Source organism: Astyanax mexicanus, chromosome 4, assembly GCF_023375975.1.
Source record: "Astyanax mexicanus isolate ESR-SI-001 chromosome 4, AstMex3_surface, whole genome shotgun sequence".
Lineage (NCBI taxonomy): Eukaryota > Metazoa > Chordata > Actinopteri > Characiformes > Acestrorhamphidae > Astyanax > Astyanax mexicanus.
Window position 1 is genome coordinate 43,515,761 of NC_064411.1, and position 13,256 is coordinate 43,529,016.

The 13,256-nt window shown below is 38.3% G+C and overlaps 3 protein-coding genes across 3 annotated transcripts in view; all 3 read right to left on the reverse strand.

The window, feature by feature from the left end:
• Positions 1 to 109: 109 nt before the first annotated feature.
• On the reverse strand, positions 110 to 3,165 carry LOC111194493 (claudin-4). Its single transcript, XM_022678748.2, has one exon. It carries the CDS (start codon positions 1,983 to 1,985, stop codon positions 1,329 to 1,331), a length of 657 nt encoding a protein of 218 aa, XP_022534469.2. The 5' UTR covers positions 1,986 to 3,165; the 3' UTR covers positions 110 to 1,328.
• A 979-nt stretch (positions 3,166 to 4,144) lies between these two features.
• LOC103032540 (claudin-4-like) overlaps positions 4,145 to 13,256 on the reverse strand; it is a 39,949-nt gene continuing 30,837 nt past the window's right edge. Inside the window, exon 2 of the mRNA XM_022678749.2 lies at positions 4,145 to 5,640. Within this exon, the coding sequence (XP_022534470.2) occupies positions 5,000 to 5,632 (633 nt within the window). The 5' untranslated portion in view covers positions 5,633 to 5,640 and the 3' untranslated portion in view covers positions 4,145 to 4,999. The remainder of the gene's footprint in view (positions 5,641 to 13,256) is intronic.
• LOC103032228 (claudin-4-like) lies at positions 8,997 to 10,115 on the reverse strand. The gene has a single exon (XM_022678746.2). It carries the CDS (start codon positions 9,711 to 9,713, stop codon positions 9,108 to 9,110), a length of 606 nt encoding a protein of 201 aa, XP_022534467.2. The 5' UTR covers positions 9,714 to 10,115; the 3' UTR covers positions 8,997 to 9,107.

The window sequence follows — 13,256 nt, forward strand, 5'->3', positions numbered from 1 at the left end:
TATTGGACAATATATATATTTTTAAATAATCAAATGGAAAAGGCAGAGACAGCTCTGTCTGTGTCTGTATCCAAAATTAACATGAAAGACAAATGAGCCTTTAGAGCAGTATTATGTGAAAATTGTATTTCTAGGCTTCTTCTACAGTCAGGAAATTTAATTAAAACTTTAAATCACCCCAACAATCCACATTTTACACATGCATTTCTGGACAAGCAAAGTTATAGAGTATTAACATTTAGATTTTACAGTCTTTTAGAAAATGTACATATCCCTAAAATTTTAAGACAAATCATGTAACAAGTTTGAAGCTACTGTATATCGGGGAATATTTTAAACAATCAAAAAGGCGTTGTTTCTTGTCATGTGCCAAATATTTCATTGGTATTACGCAGTGTTCGCAATGTTTAAGCATTTGCAAGTCACACTTAAAGTACACATTTTACACATGCATTTTTGGACAATTAAAATTTCCTGTTTGCAGTCCTCTGGAAAATATACATCTCGCTAAAAATGGTAAGCACATAATGTAACAAGTTTAGAGCTACTGAACTTCTGACAATACTTAACAATCAAAAAGGCAGTATTTCTGTCGTATGTCCAAAAATCTTTTGGAATTGCTCAGTATTCCCAGTGTCAAACGTTCAAAAATAGTTTTCCCCCGAACAAAGACAGTGTAAAAAAAAAAAAAAAAAAAAAGCAATATTTCATGTCAAATGTCAAAAAGAATTAAGCAGCATTCCCAATGTTCAAGCATTCATAAAACTTTTACAGTTTTTATTCCCCCTCAAATGGGTTTAACATTCTGTTTGTATGGGCTTAAGTCACCGTAGAGTGTACACATGCATTCTGGACAAGCTAAATAAGTGTTAATATTTACTGTTTACAGTCGTCTTGAAAATGAATACCTCACCTTAATTCTTAATAGTGGTCTTAGGTAATAGCCTTAAAGCAACTGCATCATATTAGACAATACTTTACTTTAAACTATCAAAAAGGCAGTGTTCCTGAATTTTTCTTACAAAAGAATTCATTTTTGCATAGTACTGACAATGCTTAGGTCTACGGTAGTAGTCTTGTCTGCAAGAGATTGAGCCACCCCTAAATTACACACGTTACACATGCATTTCTGGACAAGCTAAAACATGGAATTAAGGGAGTATTAATATTTGATGTCTAATGTCCTTTGGAAAATGTACAAAATCAATACTTTAAACAAAGACGGTGTCAAAAAGTAATGTTTTGTAGCACATGTCCAAAAAATCAATTGGAATTGCACAGTATTCCCAATATTCAAGCATTCAAAAGTCCACTTTTTTTTTCTTCCATCAAATGGGACTAGTAGTTTGTCTGTAGGGGCTATCGTATGCAGTTCTTTGTATAGTATTGAGTGGGTGCTCTACTTCCTGTGGAACACTGGCCTGTACGGGTCCTCTTTGTATCTGTATAGGTGCTGTACAGCAGTAGATGCACAGTATTCCTCCTCCAACCAGCAGCAACACTGTTCCTATCCACCCTGAGAATAAAGCAGGTCCCCATTCTGTGGTGAGTTGGATATCAATGTCCAGACTGCCTTGTGTGATATGGGTGGTCCAAGATACAACTATCAGTAGAAGCAACCCCGAAATGACATAAACCAGTCCAGCTGTTGCCTTGATTAGTACCAACTGAGGAAACTTCAGTAGGCCTGTCAAGTAGATCAATACAGGCAGTATTCCAATTGCCATAGAGGAGATGACCAGGGCTCTCCGAGAGCGAAAGTGATCAGCCAGAGACAACAAAGACATGTAGAAGTTGCAGTGCAGGCTCCCTTTGCTGAGATCCTGCCAGTTTAACCAAACGCCGTTCCAGTACAAAGCGAGAGTGTCTGTGTTGTTATCCACTGTACCGGTCACATACCACATGGGAATTTGCCAAGTGACGATGGTGCAAATCCAGCCTAGGACGGCCAACAAAAAGCCGGTCAACTCGACCCGCCGATCCATGCTTCCCTTCAGCTCAGCTGTGAAAATGATCTGCTAACCGACTGCAGGGTTAAACCGGCAGCTCTGGATTCCAGCGGTGGGTGGGGGAGGCAGCACACAGGGATGATTTTTTTTTCTTCGTCCTCGGTTTCAGAACAGTCCCTATTCGCTTTCAGTCTCTTTTTCCGCCTAGAGGCCAAGACAATGATGTCAGTGTGCCTTCAGCAACCTCCTCTTTTGTCCTGTGAGAAACCCTTTGTAGAACACAACCACGTGCTCAACATTCGGAGGCGTCAAACATGGAAACTGTAACCAAATTATATTCAAATAGGAAACGCCATTAAAACAGAGACAGCACAGACACATAATTATAGACATGTTATAAACACGCACAGGGAGGTTACAAGCTAGAGCATGCTCTTAATTGTAAGGATGGTGCTTCAAACCATGTGTTTTAACGGTTCTTCACTTGATTAAGTGGATGTTTATCCACAGCAATGTTCTTAGCACTGTCACAACTTGCAAATATGGAGCCTAATTTACTAAATGATCCTAAATTCCATTTCTGATATTTACCAATGATTTCTTATTAGGGATTTGTTCAGTAAATGAGGATCTGGCGTACACCAAAGGGCCTGGACACAGGCTAATGCCTTTGTTTCTCTGCATACTTTATTATACTCCTTTCTTATTTAATAATATTATTAAGAAGATATTGGTGATTGGTGCTTAAGGGTTCTTTATGGAACCGAAAGTAGTTTTACCAGTCGTAGATCTTGTGTTCCTTGATGGGATACCAGCTTTATCTTCACAGTGCACAGTCGCACTGCACGCCACAAAGACTCTTTAACAACAAACTCATGTAACTTATATGTAAATAGTTGCTCACTGACGCATGGCACGTCACGTCATGAGACAGGATGTAGTATATCTACAAACTACATGACTTCTGCCATGTTCTGTGGAGGCTAAAGAATGCTGTGCTGATCTATGAGATATGCATGTGGGGCTTTCTGCATTGAACGTGGATAAAGATTATGATCTTTCTGACAGAGTCGCTTGTCTGTATGCTTGGACAGTTTTTGCCAGATATTGCTGGTCACAATCATTGCCACTCACTGCACTGTCCACTGTGAGTGGTAATGCCTTCTATAATGTATATTTTCTAGTATACATGTGGTCCAGGCCTTGCCCAAACTCTGATAAGTCATGTCAACTGCAACATGTAAGACTTACCTTGTTTATAATGGCATTAATTAACAGAACACTTAATGTAATTGTTTGGACATGTACAGTCATGTACTAAATTCATGATCTAGATCTCAAGCTCTCTTTGAATTTCTGTGGAAATTCTTCTTTGAAGCACCTTTACTACTACAGTATTAATAGTGCAGTATATTCTGTAATTCTGAAACACACTGTAAACAGTGTGTTCTGCTACTTCTAAACTGAGTAACAGTTTTACGTTATTGTCATGTTGTATTTTACATACAGTGAATTAATTGTCTTTTTTACTAAAGGCCTCAACATTGATGAACAACAGCATTCACAACTAAAAAAAAACAACAGAACTCTAAGATCAGTCCCAGCAGTCTGAGTTTGCCCGGGCATATCACTATGATTCATAGGCTCCATTAGAAAGATATGACTCAGAAGTACAGTCAGTCATATGACACAACAAGGCCTTTTGTAACATGGTGGTAAAGTTTCCCTTTAGCCTGTCTGAACCAAAGCAGTTGATATGATTGCTTCAAACTCTATTTCTCCATAACTACCAGTTAGCTCTGTGTGAGTTGTATGTTTGTACCATTAACTTTATTGCTTTATTGCAAAGTTATACTGTATGGACAGAATTGTTTGTGGAGACCCCTTCTAATGAATAAATTCAGCAACTTACCCCACTCACCTATGTAAACAGCAATTTGTACATCTTTAAAGTATAATTAAAGTATAATTCATATCTTACTAATAGTCTAGTATTGCATCCTATGATTTCTATCATGTTCCATAAAAGGACCTATGGGATATGCATGTTGGGCCTCCTGCATTGAATGTGGATGTGATTTCTGATCTTTTTTCAATGATTTCTTATATGCTCGCATAGACAGTTCTAGCCAGATGCTGCTGGTCACAATCATTACCAATTACTAGAGGCCCAGATTACTAACATGACTGCTGAGTCTCTTTATCCCTTTTTAATCCATATCCAGGTGGCATTGATTAAATGTCAATTTCTTGTACATGTGCAGGATCACAGGGCAGTTAACCAATCCAATGAGTTTATTTTAATTTGAGTTTAAGTTGCACCTATTGGCACCATGCCCAATGCCAGACATGGGCTAGAGTGGTATAAAGCCCCCCAGCATTGTGCTGTTGAGCAGTGGACCTGAGCTCTGTGGAAGATTGGCTTTTAGTTGGGCTGATTGGGGCAGTTGCGTATGAGGTGAGGTGAAAATGAGCATGCGATGTTATAAAACTGTCCCATGACTTTTGTCATTGTAAGACTGTTAGTGACAGTGCGTCTTACTTTTTTACTTGCATATACCAATGTGTTTTGGCATGATAATAAATGTGATTTGATTTAATTTGATTAAGAGAACAGTTGATGTAATTTTGATAGACCATCAGATCTGTTACACCTTCCAATTAACACAAAGCCCAGGAATGATAATTGGAATCAGGGGGCTGAGTAATAGACCACGAATTGGTAATTAACAGGTGTCCCATTACTTTTGCCCATATAGTGTCTTGACCGAATTTGGTGTAAGGTAAAACAACCTGACCTAATTAAAGGTCTTGTTGCTAAATGCAGTCAAATCTACAATTTTCAATAAACAGTAGAAACAGTTACTCCAACAAAAACATGCTCTTAATTTCAGAAGAAACTATGAATGAGCAGATGTCCTAATACTTTTGTCCATATGTTGTATTAACAGCATTTGGGTTAAGATTTAAAATGTGTACATTTGATATTTGACCAATTTACGCTCTGCCTCCTCTTTACTCAACCTGTCCATCATCTTTAGACCAGAACTTCAGACATAGTTCCTGAAAGCATAGCTGCTTTGGGTTCCAGATTTTGCAGACATGTATCTTGATGAGTGTTTGACCTTCTTTGTTGGACAGCTGGTACAAAGAACTGCTCCACCTATGAACAAGAACCCTGCGGTGACCCAGCCCAAATAGATGGCAGCTCCCATCTCCCTCTTCAGTGCCTCGTGCACTATGGGGTTGTGGAAGTCCCTGATGATGGAGTCGGCCGTCCAGGACACGGGCACCATGGTGGTGAGGCCCGAGAGCATGAAGGTGATTCCGGATGCCACCACAATCCGGCCCTTGGCTCCTGGGTTACTCAGGCAGTTGGTGCAGTCTGCCCCGAGCAGGAAGATCACAAAGGCCAGGCACGCAAGCGCCATGGTGGTGACCACAAGACCACGCGAGGCCTGCAGCGAGGGGTCCAGGTCCAAGAGGGCGTCGTACAGCTTGCACTGCATTTGGCCGGTGCGCTCATACACGCAAGTCATCCACAGGCCCTCCCAGAAGACCTGAGCCACCACAATGTTGGTGCCGATGAATGCCGTGACCTTCCACATGGGCAGCGCACAGATGATGATCGTACCGGCCAGGCCAATCATGGACAGAGTGATGCCCAGGACCTGCAGAGCCATTGAGGAACCTGTAGAGGAGGAAAGTAAAAATAGGTCAGAGAGACAAGAAACTTCTGGAAAACTTTAAAACCACATTTTAAACACGTTTAAAAAGCAAAAATACTTACTAAAATTTTTCCAAATTTTCTTTGTGTTACACACTAAGGATATTTCAAGGTTACAGCAGTAGATGGCAGTGTAGCCTAGCTCTAGGCCATGGTTGCATAAGACATTCAGATTTTTGAATTAAGTGTTTGGCTGTTTGGAGCTTAAAAGCTTAAAAGTATTTTTGTGAATTTTAATGAAAGAGGTGGTGAAAGTTGAATAATAATAATAAAAAAAAATTATTCATGCATGTTCAGATCCATACATTTAAATGCATGCATTATGGGATGTTTCACCTTTCAGAAATGTGTATTTTTGACTTTCGATTAAAACAGATTTGAATTTATTATTTTTTTTTTGTCTGAAAATCTGAGCTTGCCATATTTAATGGCATAATTCATACATTTGAATAATAACAATTATTTTACCATTAAATTTTTTTGTGTGTGATTTACTGGTGAAAAACAACTTTAAAAAATAATATCCATAATTTGTCTGATCCATAATTTCAAACATATCTACTATACGTTTTACCTTTGGCCTAAATTTATATTTTTGTTTGTATTTGCATTGTGAATCTAACAAATTAGAATTTATTAGTAATCTAAACTTTAGTGGCATTTAGTAAAATGTATTTTTTAACTAAAAATTCACTACCTCACAGGTTCAAAACACAAAAAGCAATGTTATATTACATATTTTGGGTTAAAATTCACAGGACACCCTTTTATTTCAGAAGCTATAGTCAAACCCTAGTGCATAATGAGTAAGAGGACCTACTGTGTCTGGAACAGGGCCACCATCTTGAAAACTGCTATATTTTTTTCTGAAATACCATAAATATCAAGTTATGTATTGTTATTATATACAGAATGCAGATTTATATACCTATGACAGCTTTTAAACTCCATATTCAGTTTATATAGCTTTTGCCAGGAGTGGTTTTGGAGAGTTGGAATCTTTCAGCTCAAACCACTCATCTCTCACATAACTTTATTAATGTTATGATGCTATTTTATTAGGAAGGTTGACTTGACCTGACATTACTCATGGACATGAAACAGGGAAATTACTAAATTAGGTTGAGGATCTCTGTATGAAGCTTAGTCTTAAAGTTCTTTTACACTGTTTTTCCAACAGCAGCCACATCCTCCTCTTTTTACTCATTGCCATCCTCCTCCTTCTTAAAACAAGGACAAAATCAAAGCTTTTTTGTGATAATGAGACAGATAGGATAAATATCTACGGATGCTGTAGTCGGTACCACACACTAAAACACTGGTTTCAGATGTGACGTGTTTTATAAAACCCTGTGTATTATCAGCAGGTGACTCATGGCATCAGCAGCAGCACAAATGGCCAGCATACCGTGTGCAATGTGAAAGCGCCTTTAGATTGCAGTTTGTCATGTTTTCATCTCTTTGTTCCAGCATAACCTGATTGTCTAGATTTTTAAAAGAATACCTTTGAATTTGTACACAGCAGACAGCATTTTCCAATGATTGCTTGAGTTTTCTCCTTGGAAATAATAGTGCACAAATCTTTGCACTAGGAGTGGCATAAAGTTATTCAAAAGCAGTGTGTAAGACTGGTGGAGGAGAACATGCCAAGATGCATAAAAAGCAGGGTTATTCCCCCAAATATTGATTTCTGAAGTCTTAAAACTTAAATAATATTAACTTGGTTTTTTTTCACATTATTTGAGGTCTGAAAGCTCTGCATTTTTTTTGTTGTTTCAGACATTTCTCATTTTCTGCAAATAAATTGCTCTAAATGACTTTTTTTTTTTTTTGGAATTTGGGTGTTTAAAGAATAAAACAACAATGTTCATTTTACTCAAACATATACCTATAAATAGTAAAATCAGAAGTTTTTCCAGAGCTGTATATATGTTTTCAGTTATAACCACAACCTCTCTAGAATATATAGGCATAATGTCATGCTGTAGGTTTTGCCCTTGCCTTTCAAATAACCTATATATAAAAACTATATAAATAACATAATTTAGACTAATGCCCAAAACCAAAGCTGATAGGACTTCATTTAAAATAGCTCAGTTCCCCAATACTCATATGTGCATTTCTATGAGTGATAAAGCTCCAAAATAGAATAAAATAGAATAAAACTCCATAATATCCTAATATAGAATCTGCATAAAAATTAATAGTTTAATAAGATACATAGGGTTCTAGAGGTTAAAAATGGGACTCTAAAACTCTAAAAATTATGCCATCAAAATTAATTTTTCAACTTTAAAATAAAGTGTGAGTATATTATTATGGTATTACATAGCTTGTCTTAAAAAGTACACATGACATACTGAAGGTGTGGGTGTGGTGGAAGTGTGTACTCAGATTTTCCTTGGCAAACTGGTTTTGTTATGTACTGACCTTAAGGGAAGAAACCTACAACACACTGCACCAAATGAAAATACACAGTATACAGTATACAGCACGGATCTCTTACAAAAACAACACTTTCTTTGGTGTTTAAATTGAATAATACATTTGTATTTGCATTTAAAATTATGTATAAATCACAATGAATGCATAACATGTAATTTTTTTTACAGCCAGCAATTGTTTAAGAAAAAAGGAAAAGCACAGTCTTTACAACATTTACATGCATTTCCAGTATGTATAAATGTATGAAGTTACAATTATATAGCGCCTACCAAGACACGTAAGAAACCTACACAGTACTTTACATTTAGCACTAAAGCAACACACAGTCGGAAACTGCCAGTAAATTTGTACATGGCATACACTTAACCGGAAATGACAGTCAACCTGGAGGTCCGCGTTGAGCATTGACCCAATCTGCTAATCCATGACTGGACGTACAGACATACATACACATATGTATACCTACTATACAAGCTCACACATACAAGGGCAATTTAGAGTACTAAATTTAACTGATCTTCATGTTTTTTTTTTTACTTTTTAAGGAAACCAGAGTCCCTGCAGGAAACCTTCTTGAACCATAGACCCCATAGCTGGCAGGCAAACATGCATCCACCAAAGACACCCTGTAACCCAATGCATTATCATATAGGCCTACTTCCATATTCCAATGTACATCATATCGTCGCTGTACAATGAAAAAAACTTATCTCCAAAACAGCAACTTTACAGGAGCGAGAAAAAACCTTGTAAACTTTCAATGGAAGTCAATGTAAAAAGAGTTTATTTCAGGTCATTTTGAAGAGTTTCTATTGGTCCATTCATCAAGAAATTTTGGCACAGTTTAAGAAACAGTTCATCTATTCAAATTATGTAGTAAACTAAAAATAGACAAAAATGGAGATAAGTGTTTTTTTTAGGACAGCGACGATATGCTTTCAGATGTAAGTTTTTGAAACAGATGCAAGAAAGCCTACTAGACAAGTTCACAAGCTGGTACTCAAGTGATAATGTTTTTGATCATCCGTTCTAGGACAAGTACTGCAAAGAAGTCCTCCTCCAACCACCAGCAAAAAGCTGGCCGCCCAGCCAATGTAGAGAGAAGCCCCCAGTTCGTGCCGTTGGCCGTTCTCCAGTCCACGGTTGTAGAGGTCGTTCATGATTGTGCTGGCTGTCCAACAAACAGGGATCAGGCACAAGACTCCACAGATGATCAGAACCACACCTGAAGCAAGGGCAGATTCCTTCTTGCTGTTTTTATCTAGGACGTAGTTGTTGCACTTATGAGAGGTGAAAGACATGCGAAGCCCAACGATGCCCAACCCCATTGATATAACCACCAGGGCACGAGCAACCTGAAAGTCCATGCTGAGAGCCAGCATTGAGTCGTAGACGGTGCACTGCATCTTCCCGGTGCTTTGCACCGTGCAGTTCATCCAGATTCCCTCCCAGACGCTCTGAGACGTGACGAAATTGCTGCCAACATAGGCTGTGATCCTCCACATGGGCAGTCCACAGACGAGAATCACCCCTACCCAGCCAAGCAGGGCCAGGGCGCCGCCAAAGAACGGCTTAAAGCCCTTCAATGGCATTGCTGCATCAACTGCATCCACTGTCCCTGAAGCTCGAGCTCTGAAGGTAGTCTGCTGTCTGTTTGCTGACTGTCTACGGTGTGAACGCAATTTGAGCAAAGCAATTAACTTGCTATGTCACTAATGAGCATTGAAAAGAGGTATGTGCTGTTCCAGAACATCTGGGCCTTCTGAAAAGAAGAATACCAGCCCTGCGGGATTCCTTGTGCCTGGTACAGTGGGGGGTGGATCTGCCCTCCTTTCTGCAGCTCAGTTTACGAGTCTGTGGTTGAAACTTATTACGAGGCATGTCAAAATGATTCATGCCTATTAAAACCAGCCCAATGTCCTTCCTTCAGTATTGGTTGTGCTTTGTTTGTTGACAAACCAACTTAGATGACCTCTGACCCACATTTTCCACTTTTACGTTGAGGATTCAAATGTACTGGTGAATAAAAAGAAAGTGGTAAAGATGGTCCTTTATGCTGTGTATCGTCAGTCATCATATTTTACTCATAAACTTTAGAGCTGTCTTTAATTTGGAGCCTGTGACTTGGCAAAGAGTGGAAGTAGGTCATGGACCAAACCTGAAACTCTCAATACCTTATACACATATTGGCAGTTTTCCAGGCATGGATTAAACCTATTTATTGACTATATTTGCTTAATCTTTAAGGCATTGTTTAAACTGTGTTTTTTTTAAGAATTATTTATTATGGAGCAGAAATCTGTTCATGTTTTAGTTTCTGATCCCACCTAGTCTCCATTCCACAGTCCTGTTTCCACACCCTGGATTGCCAGGTATAAAACACAATACCAGGCAAACAGTGTGCTGAAGCCTCTGCATTCCTCTAAAATCTCCTCAACTTCAAATGAAGTAAAACGTGTGTGAATGTTGGCAATGTTTTTGACAGATAAAGTCAGCTTAGAGTCCAGAAGGACTACAAGACAAACACAGAGCAGGCTAATTTTCTGCTAAACATAAATCCACCGAGCTTTTATTTTTTTTAATTTATCACAACCACTAAAATTAGCATGGATTGCTACAATGGAGGAGCAGATGGACCACAGCTGTTAACCACAATGCAACAACTAACAGAAATATATGTTACACAGTGAAAGTTTGACTTTTTGGGGAGAAAGGCCTCAGGGCAGACAACTCTCTCAATTAGATTTTTAATTGGACTATGGTAACCTTTTTCACACTTGCTGTCGTTTACAATGTATTTACTACATATCTAAAACTAAACCAAGAAACTAGCAGTTGTGTAGAGTAGTGGATAACAACACTGTCCTCCCTGTGGCAAAATAGGGTTCAGTTCCCTGACCATTTGAGCAATAGAAGAACCGATTTTGGTTCCTTACCAACGCTATGCACTACTACGCTATAACACTGGAAATCTTAAGTTTTACATAGGGCATATTTACATATATACATATTTAGGTTCCATTAAAATGGAACATCAAATGCAGAAGAAAATGTAAAAAAAAGCGCCTGTTATATTTGGAGTTTACAATGTTTGTATGGATGTTGGTGATGAAAAATCAGTGATTCTCTACATTTCCTGATTCAGTGGGGTCTTGACAAACAAATTACAAAATTTGAAAAAGATACAAGAAAGCATTGAGAAGCTACACAGCATTATATTAGGTGTCCACCAGGTGTGCCCAAATGGTTTAAAACCTCTTCAGAGAGCCCCTAATCTAATACAAAGATACAAGGAAGCAAATATGTCACTATACAACAATAGTTGTAAAAAAAAATTGTAATTTTTTTTTGGTTGTTTGTGATAAAACAAATTAATGTCTATTTCAGAGTAATATTATTTTTTTATGAAAAAATAATAACAGAAGACCAATCAGAGCCAATTACGTGTCAATGTTTTCATATAAGGGTGGACTATTGGTTGAAATAGGTGTCAATCACTTTTGTGACCCTGGAGAAAGGCTGTGACTTGATTTGATTAGACTATTGGTTGAAATAGCTGTCAATCACTTTTGTGACCCTGGAGAAAGGCTTTGACCTGATTTGATTGGACTATTGGTTCAAATAGGTGTCAATCACTTTTGTGACCCTGGAGAAAGGCTATGACCTGATTTGATTGGACACCACTGAACACCCAACGTGACTGTCACTCAAGAAAAATAGTCGTTTGTGGACCAATAAAAACACAGAATCTAGAAGAGTACATCCTTAGCTTTGTATTCACGTAAAATGCACGTGAAAACATTCCATTGGCTGCGTCCAGAAACCCCAAAAGTGTCTCCTTTTTCCTACCGATCCTCCTCCTCTCCTCCGTGACCCGGAAACTGATTTTGTGACGCCATCTTGCCGCCTGTCCGAATACCGTAGGAGACGAAAGAAGCCGCTTACAATCCACCTGTAGAAGGCTTCCAACGGAGGTTACATCAGTGTATCCTACTCCGGAAGACTTTTAAGGATTTTCCAATGACATCACTGCATCCACGCCCACAGAGCACGCGAAAAATGGGGAAGGCAACGCCCAAATATACGTCATAAACATATTAATTAACTAGGTTCCTTATCTAATTAAACAGCCAGTAAAGCAGTAATATAATTTATAGTTTAAATAAACTGTATGCTCAGTAAAACTATATTTATGACCCTATGTGTATCATGTTATACATATAAAAACATATATTATTTATTATATATATATATATATATATATATATATATATATATATATATATAATTTTAATTAATTCATTTATTTACTTATTTATTTTAACTTAGGGACTGATGAGGAACTGAATCCCTCATAAGGCTGAGGTCAGACAGGGCTGCCAGAGTCACTGGTCAGAGATGCGGCCTAAAATGCGGCTGGGAGTAAACAGGATTTTATTGGAATATCTGAATTGTTAGCTGTGTGTGATAGTAATGTTCTGAAACGTGCTGAAAGTGAGCGTTGTGATTGGCTCAGTTCAACGGTAGTCAACATCCTATCTAAAAGTGGTCAGCTGTCCCATTTCCCCAATTACAGCTCCTTCCCTCCATTCCTCCTCCTCCTCTCCTCTCCTCGATTCCTCCACCTTCTTCCGGGGTAGGAGAGGAGGAGTAGGAAAGGAGGAGTAGGAGAGGAGGAGTAGCAAAAGTTTCTGGACGCAGCCATTGTGTGGTCGCTAGGAGGTTGAGAATATTAAGTTCCGGTTGCGCTGAAAATAAAGGCATGTTTGTGAGGAGAAGTGAGCAGGAGAATAAAGGACTTTTTGATATTTTATCTGCGGTTCAGTGCTGTATTGTGGATGCTGTGATAGTAAGTGAACTTTCTATAATATTATCTGATGTAATTTTACATATTAATAATATTTTATAAGGTTAGGTTGTTGGGGAGGCCTGCCCCCCATGTAAATAATGTAAAAAAAAAAACAGGCTGCTTTCAGTTGGAGATTTCTGGCGACTGGTTCCATGTAGATGGCTGAAAATGTGCATGCATGTAGACACAGTATTACTAAGACATATAAGCAGGTTAGTTGGTGGGTGTGTTTAGAATATTTGACGCTTTTAAGCATTCTACTTTACATAGTCAGAAAAATGTTAAC

Bases quoted from the DNA above. Each gene is read 5' to 3' on its own strand.
- LOC103032228 (XM_022678746.2), bottom strand. From the start codon at position 9,713: ATGCCATTGAAGGGCTTTAAGCCGTTCTTTGGCGGCGCCCTGGCCCTG.
- LOC111194493 (XM_022678748.2), bottom strand. From the start codon at position 1,985: ATGGATCGGCGGGTCGAGTTGACCGGCTTTTTGTTGGCCGTCCTAGGC.